The sequence below is a fragment of the Myotis brandtii genome, unplaced genomic scaffold (assembly GCF_000412655.1).
Source record: "Myotis brandtii unplaced genomic scaffold, ASM41265v1 scaffold230, whole genome shotgun sequence".
Lineage (NCBI taxonomy): Eukaryota > Metazoa > Chordata > Mammalia > Chiroptera > Vespertilionidae > Myotis > Myotis brandtii.
In genome coordinates, this window is record NW_005358650.1 from 5,878,879 (window position 1) to 5,889,225 (window position 10,347).

Genomic DNA, 10,347 nt, shown 5'->3' on the forward strand with positions numbered 1-10,347 from the left:
GTAGAACAGTTAAAATGCTTATAAGATTGGCCAGAAAGGTAGCATAAATGAAGGCTATGGACTTTGGGGGTGATGGGATGAACCAAGAGTAGCTGCCCCACCCAAAGGGGCTAGCCATTCTTCCACTCCAGCCACATTGGCAGTTCATGGGAGGGGAGCCAGAGTGATCAGCATACTCCTCCAATTATTCAAGACAACTTAGAATTCCAAAATGTTATGTAAAATATCTTGACTTTAAATTGAAATGTTAGCAGCAATTTAGATTCTCTCTCTCTCTCTCACTCTCTCTCTCTTTTCACACACACACATATACAATAACACACACAGAGTAAAACAGAATCCTTAGTTTAAATTGAGCTACCTACTAGTTTTTAAACTTTTTTTAAAAATATATTTTATTGATTTTTTACAGAGAGGAAGGGAGAGAGAGGGATAGAGAGTCAGAAACATCGATGAAAGAGAAACATCAATCAGCTGCCTCCTGCACACCCCCCACTGGGGATGTGCTCGCAACCAAGGTACATGCCCTTGACCGGAATCGAACCCGGGACCCTTCAGTCCGCAGGCCAACGCTCTATCCATTGAGCCAAACAGGTTACAGCTAGTTTTTAAACTTTTATATTAAGAACTGCTCTATAAAACCCTGTGGAACTGGTGTTTGTTTTATAGGTAATTCTTTTGAATTTTAAAATTAAAAATATTTTTTTGTCTGTTTAGGTCTAACATTACTCTGTGAATACATATAATACTTCATATTTTTTAAATTAAAATTTTATAGAGATTTTACTCAAAGTGTTTTGATTGCAAGATTTTATTTATCACATCTATAGTTTTTTTAAAGTACTTTCTGGAAGCTGAATATTTTCTTCATCTTCAGTAGATTTGGCTAAAGCTTTTACTTTTTTTGGTTGGTTTTTGCACCCCCTCTCACTCCCAAAGAACTATGTATATGTTACTGGTTTTTACCCTTGACTTTTCTGCTTTTATTTTTACTAATTCATTCTACCTGCTTTTACTAATGCTAAATGGGCCCTTTCATTTATTTTAATAAGGATTTGCCTTTTAGTACTGCTCTAACTAGCTTTTAAATTTTTGTTATTTTTTATTATATCCTATACTAGAGGCCCGGTGCACGAAATTTGTGCACGGGGTGGGGGGTTCCCTCAGCTTGGCCTGCACCCTCTTGCAATCCGGGAACCCTCGGGCAGGCAGGCAGGCAGAGTGGTTAGGGGCGATCATGCAGGCAGGCTCCCTCCTTCCAACAGTGGATTCTTCGAGGAATGGGGCTCCCTCCTCCCTCTTGTCACAGTCCAGTTTGAAGGCTGGCCACACCCTGAAAGCATGAGACCCAGAGTTCCGCAGCATCCTGGCGGCCCAAGGCTCACAGACAGTTCTTGCTGCCACCACGCCCCAGCAGCCCAGAGCCCACAGATCTCTCCTGCCGCCACACCCCAGAGGCCCAGAGCCCACAGACCCTTCCCGCCTGCGTGCCTCGGTGGCCCGGGGCCCACAGATCTCTCCTGCCCACCATGCCCCAGAGCCCACAGACCCTTCCCGCCTGTGTGCCTTGGCAGCCTGGGGTAAAAGACCCTTCTCGCTGCTGCAGTGCCTCGGATGCGCAGGGCTCACAGACCTGATGTCACCACCACGCTTCGGAGGCCCAGAGTCCACAGACCCTTCCCACTATGTGCCTTGGTGGCCCGGGGCTAAAGACCCTTCTTGCCAGCGCTGCCACTACGCCTCAGATGCCCAGAGCCCACAGACCCTTCCCGCCTGCATGCCTCGGCGGCCAGGGGCCCACTGTTTGGTCGTCCATCCTGGTTGTGAAGGCCGTAGGCTATTATCAGTATAGATACTAAAAGGCTAATATGCAAATCGACTGAATGACGGAATGACCAGTCTCTATGATGTGCACTGACCACCAGGGGGCAGATGCTCAATGCAGGAGCTGCCCCCTTGTGGTCAATGCACTCCCACAGGGGGAGCGCCACTCAGCCAGAAGCCAGGTTCATGACTGGCAAGCATAGCAGCGGTGGCGGGAGCCTTTCCTGCCTCTCCAACAGCACTAAGGATGTCTGACTGCCGGCTTAGACCCATACAGGAGCGGGTCTAAGCCAGCAGTCGGACATCCCCCAAGGGCTCCCGGACTGTGAGAAGGTGCAGGCCAGGCTGAGGGGACCCCCACCACCGAGTGGACGAATTTTGTGCACCAGGCCTCTAGTATTTTAATAAAAAGTTATATAATTGTATTTATTGTTTTTCCTTGATTTGAATATGTTAGGATAATAATTTTTAATTTCCAAGTACAATTTTTCCCCCCAGTTATACTTTAGATTTAAAAACTACTTTTCATATCTTATGGTCAGAAAGTGCGGACTATACAATTTTTATTCTTTTTGTTTGGATTTGCCTGATCTGTGCTGCTCTTTTTACTTTAAGGACACTCTAGAGAGGTAGTTCAAATGGCTGGGTACTGGAGCTAGGCTGCACGTGTTGAAATAGGGCAAACTCCCATCTACTGTGTGACTTTGGGGAAGTTAACCACTCTGTGCCTCATTTTATGTTTTCTATCTTTAAGCAAAGGCTTTCTTATGTAATGTTTCTATGAAGATCACCTTTTGCCCCTCTGGTCAGATGTTTTTAGGATTTTAAAAATTTTATCCATAAAATTCTAAATTTTCACCAGTTATGTAGGTATAAATAACTTACTAAATTTTCCATCTACCAGTTCAAACATTTCTCCAGCTTATGTTTTCTGCTCTTGCTAATTAATTAATGTTTTTATTTCATTTGTTTTAGAATTCAGTTATCTAGTATTGAGTCTCTAATCTCTTTTATGCACATGTTGTTGTTGTTGTTTTTTTAATGTGTTATATTCACTGCTTTTGGGAGTTTTTTTTCTCGAGAGTTCCTCCCCACCCCTCTCAAGCTTGCTTCTCTCTGGTATAGAGTCTGTTCTGTTCTGGCTTTAAATGCTTGGTTTTAACTATGTTTTTTATTACCCTTTAGTTGTGTGTTTTTTTTATTGTTATTTGTAAGTTCAAGTGTATTCCCCTTTTTTATTCATCCTTGAGCAATAACTGGTGTATCCACACTTGGAATTTGTTCCAAAAGAGAGTGTAACTCTGCTGAAATCCCTTCCTTTTCTACAAAACATTTTGTTTCTTTTCAATGGGTTTAGTTAATACTGTCTGGCCAACATCCATTTCACCAGATTTCCTTTTGGGAAACTGTATCTCACAGAAATCAGGTCCTCCACCTTTCTGCCTCAGGTCAATGGGCCAGCTATGACCTGAGCTCAGTTAATCAATATATTATTTTTTCAGGGTTTTAAATCTTTAGGGAGTGAAGTGAGAGAGTAGACAGATGGAAAGAAGGGAAACACATGGAGGGAAGGTTGCAGGTCATCCTTCACAGCACTGGTGCCTTTGAAAGACTCTTCCTGTCCTGTGGAATGGTCCCTGTGCTCCCCATAGCACAATAGCACATAGCCTCTTGTTTTCTTCCAGCCCTTTGTTAAGCCTCTACTTTTAGCCTGTCCTCAGTACTCTGTGTCCAGGACAGTCTCCCATACATTTCTCCTTCAGCATCGGTTTGTGTTGCTGGCAAACAAGAAACCTAACCTGATAGATTATTCCTCAGATCTTTGTTGGAGAGCTGGGTTATGGAAGATGAGTGTTAGAGACCCAGCACTCAGAAAAGAAGGTAGGGTTATGAATAGGACTGGTGGAAGGGAAGAGAGGAGCTGGGGCAGTGGGAAGATTGGGAGATTCATGAAGTGTTTGCTCTTTGTTAGGTGAGGCACCACTCTGGCTTTGTGTATCTAGCTTCCTTTTGGGTGGCCTGTAGGCCAGGTAGGAGCAGTGGCTTGGAACAATGACTGTAGGAAAGAGTCTGCCACCTCAGAAGGAAATTGGGCTTGCTGTTTGCTGCTTTTGGTAAAGTGAGGCCAGGCCTGGCTCTGTCCCAGTGTAGCTACATTAGGGAGCCACCCTCTGCAGCAGTCAGGGCCTGGGAGTGGAGAGGCCTCTGCAAGATGGGGCTCATGAAACACCTTGAGGATGAAGGATAGGGACTGTGATTAGTGTCTATTCCAAGATCCAGCTTTGCTTCAGCCCTTGGCCCTCCAGATTAGGGGCTGCTGCCAGACTATCTTAGATTCTTCTCTCTTTACTACTTGGGACTCAATGCTTATTGTTCATGCCAGGGGGTTGTAGGTCAGTACTCGTTGAATTCTTTTAGTTTCACCTGCATAATTTCTGTCTCAAATGCTACCAATTTTATGACATGAGGATGGCCCCCTTCTGATTCTCCTGGACACAAGTTTCTCTCTTTTTCTGTACTGTTGGCCATTTTACTTATGTTGGACCATATGAATTGCTGATGTTTGACTGCTTTTGATGTACAAAAATGGCAGTTTATGTGATTCAACCCAATATTAAAGGTAGAAAACAGTAAGATGTTAGGGGTGGGAATGCAAATTAGAATCTAGTGCTTAAGCAATTTATTCAAACTCCTTTTGAGAGCTCTTATTTTGACAGTGGGAAAAATAGGCCTGATCCTCAATGATACCATTTTGCTTGAAGAAAAAATTGTTTTATAGCCACATTAGGGCCAATGATTTTGTTTCTGGTCAGGCTTAGCTAAAGTTCCCTCCCTTCTAGCTATAACCATTCACTTTTATTGATTTACTACATTTATATATAGAACTATGGTAATAGCATTTTCTTTTACTTAAATATTTTTAGAGGTTCTTGCCTAAATGTATGTTTTGGGGAAAGGCTTAATAGCTATATAGGTTTGTCCCCATTATTTAAAATTCTGAGCTTGTACTAAGCGACATTGCTGATATAATTTTTTTGATGACTAGTGTAATGCTCATGCAGTGGCTTGTTTTTCCTCAGATGAGTCTATGGATTAAATGTCTGTACCTAAATTTTCAAGCTCGTTGCCGAGCAGAACCTGTTAATTCCTGCAGAGTTTCATGTGAGCTTTTACTATCCCTGAGGAATACCAATTGATTGTGGGAACTTAACAGAAACATAACTCAAATGATCCCATAATCTATCCTAGGAGTGACTTATTTGATTCTTTCCCCTGTGGCAGCAGTAGTCATCTCTGTAGACTTTAAAAAATGAAAATCTAGTTAACTAAAGGGAGATCCATGCAAACAGCTAGTCTTTTCATTGTTTTGTGATTCCAACTGATTTAATCAATTATAGTCATGGTGCCTGCCTGTAGCACATATCCAGTGGATTTAAAAGAAACTGCCCTAGCTAGTTTAGCTCAATGGTTAGAGCATCAGCCCTCTGACTGAAGGGTCATGGGTTCAATTCCGGTTGCAGGCTCAACCCTGGTCCTGGTGGGGGGGCGAGCAAGAGGTAGCCAATCGATGTGTGTCTCTCTCTCATATTGATCTCTCTCTGTCTCTCCCTTCCACTCTCTCTGGAAAACAATGGAGAAAATATACTTGGGTGAGGATTAACAAAAAAGTAAAAATAAAAAAAATAAAATAAACTGCCTCACGTTAAATAATCAACACATTTTCTGTTTATGTTTATTTTGAAAATGACTGGTATTCTTTTTACTTTTTAGGTTTTCTATTTTAATATTTTTTTGGCTAAGTGCAGTTAAATACTGCATGATGTTTATAAAAAAAAAATACATCAACATGTGTGCCCCGACTCAGAGTCAGGCAGCTGAAACATTAGCCTTAGTGTTTCCTTTGACTAGCACCCAGTGTATTACATATTCATTTTTTCTCTCTGGGCTCTGAGACATTGAAATAGCTTTTACATTGCATCTGTTCCTGGTGTTGAGACCACTGTTTAGTGGAGAAGCCCACTGAGCTGTTAGAACTTAGAATAGTTTGTGTGTTTGCCAAGTCTTGATAGACTTCTCTGTGTGGACCTTTAGGTGTGAAATAGGTTCTGAATATGTACTGGGAGGAAAGGTACCATCAGTTAATATAATTGCTGAGTTTTATCACTTTGCCAAGAAGGCAAAGTCTTTCTCTAATCGTTATACCATCCTCTTACATCATATTTCCTGAATTTATATTTAAGTCAGCCTTCTGTTCTATCTCTTAGCTATCTGTGTTTGCGTATTGAAATCAAAGAAATGTTTGAGGTTTACTTTCTTAATAATACAAGTCCAAACTTACTGATATGAATTTTGAGTTTCACTAAAAAATGTACCTGTAAAGCACCTATACATTTTATATAGGTACTAGTTAATGGTATTTAACCAACGGCTGCTGTAAAATTTACAAAGCAATGAGGAGTCAGTGTGTCTTGTGATGTTTAGGGAAAATTGCAGATTTGGATGAGTTTAGAGCCTAAATATATAAACCCTTTCACAAAGGGATCAAAGCAATGCACCACTGTCTAAAATAACTTCAGTTCTAAGCACTGAAGCAGTGGTATACATTTATTTTATAATGTATGTGTTCCATCCCATTCTCTCCAATCCTAGTTCATCTCCAACTAGGCAGTTTTGTTCTCATTCCCATCAACTGCTGGCTTCTATTTGCTTCACAGAATCTGGAAAAAGCCATGAGGACCTTCCCCACCGCCTCGTCCATGGGTTACTTTCTCAGTCCTCCAGGAGAATTTCTTCGCAGCATTGACACTGACCACTCGATTCTCCTTGAAATTCTTTTTTTTTCTCTTATGACCTAGGACTCTTTGTCTCCTAGTTCTCTTCCTGAATTGCTGAGCATTCCTTTCTCATCACCTCTGATTTCCTCCTCTGCTTACTTCCTAAAAGTCCCCATTCTGGCCTGTGGGGTAGCACCCTTTGGTTCTTCTCTTCAATGTGTGCTCATCCACACTGGTTTTAATTCACGCTGCTTCCAGACCTACAGTTCCAACCTCAATTTCTTTCTTCTTCCCTAGTTAATGGTAATAGTAACAGCTAACATTTATCGGATGCTTACTGTTCATGGGCATATTCTAAGCACTTATATGTATTTATTCAGTCAGTCCAGTAGCATTCCCTTGAGTTAAGACTCTTTATTATTCTCATCTACTGTTGAAGAAACTGAAGCAGAGGTGTTAAGAAATGCGCCGAAGGTCCCCCACCTAGTAAATGTGGCATGCGGGTCAGTGCCAGGCAGCCTAACCCCAGAAACATTGCTCTTAACCACTGTGTGCTCTGCCATTTGGGCCACATCCACTCGGGTCCTAATCCTTGTATCTCTGTGCGAAACCCTCAGCTCAATCCCTGTTGCTCATTTCCTTCACCTTGGTCTTCCTGTGTCCAACTGTGCCACTTCTAGGTATCCTCCATTTCACCAACAGAGTTAGGTTTCTGATAGGTGAGTCTGCTCATGCTGCTTCTGTGACACTTCAGTGTCAGAAGGTACAGCCCAATCTTTTTTGCCTGGCACATACTGGCGTTTTTTCTCTGATTCCTCCTTACTTGTCCACCCTTACCTCTTATCACTTCCTGCCTTGCTGAGCCATGTGGGTGTCCTCAGGCACATGCTTTTTCCGCTTCTTAGAAATTTGTCCATGAATTCAGCTTAGATTTCCCCCCCTTCTATACATTAGACAATCTCAATCCTATTCATTTTTCAAGACTCAGATGAAATATTACCTCATCTCTGAAGCCTTCCCTTATTTACTCCATCATTCATTCAACAAATATTTACTGTGCTAGACTCCAGGGATGCAGGAGATGAGCAACTGACCTGGTCCCAACCCTCAGGGCAGAGCATGAAAGACATAATTAAACACAGTACCATAATAAAGTGTTATCTTCTATGGAAGTAAGGGGGTTATGGAAGGCTTCCTGGAACAGGTGGTATTCAGGTTGAAACCTGAAAGGTGATTAGAAGTAACCAGTTAAAGCAGGAGGTAACAGAGAGTGGTGAAGGAATTCTAGGTTATGAAAGGGACCAACTATGATGGGGAAGATAGACAGAAAAAAAAAATCTATAGGTAAGAAAATTCTGCAAAACATTTTAATGAGTGGGAGGCTTTTTATGCATTCCCCAAAACAATAGACAGGATAATCCTTAAAGTGATTATTATGGTAGAAAATAATTTAATACATGATTATAGTAGCATCTCAGGCATCATGTTGGGGGTAAGAACTAGATTGTTGACAAATGGAGCTTAGGAGTTTAGTTGCTGTGTATAGTATGTGTTATTCATTGCTTGTTTGGCTGTTCCTTGGAGCATATTCATGCCTATGGGACTGGAATTATGTAGCAAAATTGATATAGATGAAAAATTCCACCATTGGAGTGACTTTTCATTTTAGTCCTTATTTTTCTAATTAAGAGTAGTAAATAATTTATTTCTGAAATTTTCCAAAAGATATGTTTGGAAATACTGAGATAAGGAAGTCAAGTTTCTATATTTGATGGCTAGAGATTAAATCCCAAATCCGTCCAACATCTCAGGCTTCCAGGTACTGGGCATAAAGCGTAAGAAGTGGGGGTCTGGTCCATGGCATCTAGAGCATGGCTAACTCAGGCAATCACCAGGAAGATGAGAAAAAGAACTAACTAGAGGCTAAGTCCACTGACGGTAAGAGCAGTACAGATAGTCTTGAATTTAGTTTGTATTCTTGAAGAAATACAATTTTTAAATTATAAGTTCTTGATTTGGGCCTGTGAGAATCTGAGGTTTGACTGGACATTTTGTTTTCTTTAGACAATATAATGAGCCATCCTGTTCTCCATGCGAAATTATATTAGTTGGTGATTCCTATGGCAATACAGATTTAATTAACACTTTTAAATTTCTTGCAAGGAATCATTCTTTCATTCATTTTTAGAAATTGTGTCCATTATTCACTCTGTCGCTGGTATATGATCATGCATATGTTTGAATAAATCAGATGTTGTGTTAATGCTGTGGCTTCTGTTAAAGGCTTTGTAGGAAAATACTTCTCTGTCTTTTATGCCTTTGCTCTGCTTCAGCTAAATTTGACTTGGTACTTGGCTGCTATTGGTGGGTATCCAGTGATGTGTATCCTTATTAAAGTTGCTTTTTTTCCTGAAACTTTATACCATTTTCCAAACCATCTTGTTGCAAATTGACAAGTCTGTGGCACTTAAGTTGTTTGCTTAAATTCTTGACTTTTATATTTCCTCAGGTACTTCATCAAATTTTTAATAGTTTGATTTCTTTTTTCCTTATCAAAGGAAAGTATCTTCTTATAATAATTGAATATTTCTAGGACTGGAGATCTAGTTACCTTGTATGATATTGTGGCAAAGAAAGGAGTATCCAATGGACAGATAATGATAATGTTAGAGCTTTTCACTCAATAATGAAAAATAAACTATGTAGCCTACATTTTAACTGAATCTTGAGCAAAGTGCTTTATAATGTTTCCTGTATTCCCAGAGGCATGTGCTATTTACTAGCTTCTCCTTCTGTGTAGCTTGTATGATTAACTTACCAGTGTCAGTGGGACCAAAATAAATATTGATTTTTCAATATAGGGGTATTGAAACAAATGCTATGCTTAAAGTGACAGTCCTCCAATAAACACTCATCAAGCATATACTCTGAGTAAAGCACTTTGCTAGGTTCTTGCAAGATTTAGAAATAAATCAGATGTGGCTCCTGCTATCAGGAACCTTTGAGGTTGTGAGGGAGATTATACCCTGATGAACAGGAACTTCCAAAGTGCCCTGAAGGCCTAGGATGGGGGGTGGTCACCTCAGACACTCAAGGGTCCTAATTTTGAAATTCATTCACTAGTTTAAAAAAATGTTTTAACAATTAGTATAATAAATACCAATTTATTTAAAGGCTGTCCCAAATGTTTATGCTGATTTTAATTTATTTGAACTTTTCTTATATATTAATGTAAATTCTTACATTATTTTCTTTCTAGTTTACTAGAAAATGGTCAGTTTGAAATTGTAACAGGTGGCTGGGTTATGCCTGATGAAGCTGCTGCACATTATTTTGCCATAATTGACCAACTAATTGAAGGACATCAGTGGCTGGAAAAGAATTTAGGTACGTATCGATGTCTTTCCCCTTCATTTGGACTACTTTGGGCAGTTAATGTGGGGGATTTTGAGATGAGGCTCTATTTTATTATTTTAAACTAGAGGCCCGGTGCACAAAAATTTGTGCACTCGGGGGGGTCCCTCAGCCTGGCCTGTGCCCTCTCGCAGTCTGGGACCCCTTGGGGGATGACCACCTGCTGGCTTAGGCCCACTCCTTGGAGGATTGGGCCTAAGTTGGCAGTCAGACATCCATCCCTCTGGCAGCCCGGAAGCCCTTGGGGGATGTCCACTTGCCAGTGGGGAGCAGGCCTAAGCTGCAGTCGGACATCCTTAGCGCTGCTGAGGAGGCGGGAGAGGCTCCCACCACC

At 41.0% G+C, this 10,347-nt stretch overlaps 1 protein-coding gene across 4 annotated transcripts in view; it reads left to right on the forward strand.

The window, feature by feature from the left end:
* The window catches only part of MAN2A1 (mannosidase, alpha, class 2A, member 1), a 163,475-nt gene that overhangs the window by 41,912 nt on the left and 111,216 nt on the right, over window positions 1-10,347 (forward strand). For all 4 annotated transcript variants that reach the window (XM_005866447.2, XM_014539889.1, XM_014539892.1 and 1 more), the window contains one exon: window positions 9,859-9,986. In XM_005866447.2, coding sequence (XP_005866509.1) covers window positions 9,859-9,986 — 128 coding nt within the window. The remainder of the gene's footprint in view (window positions 1-9,858; window positions 9,987-10,347) is intronic.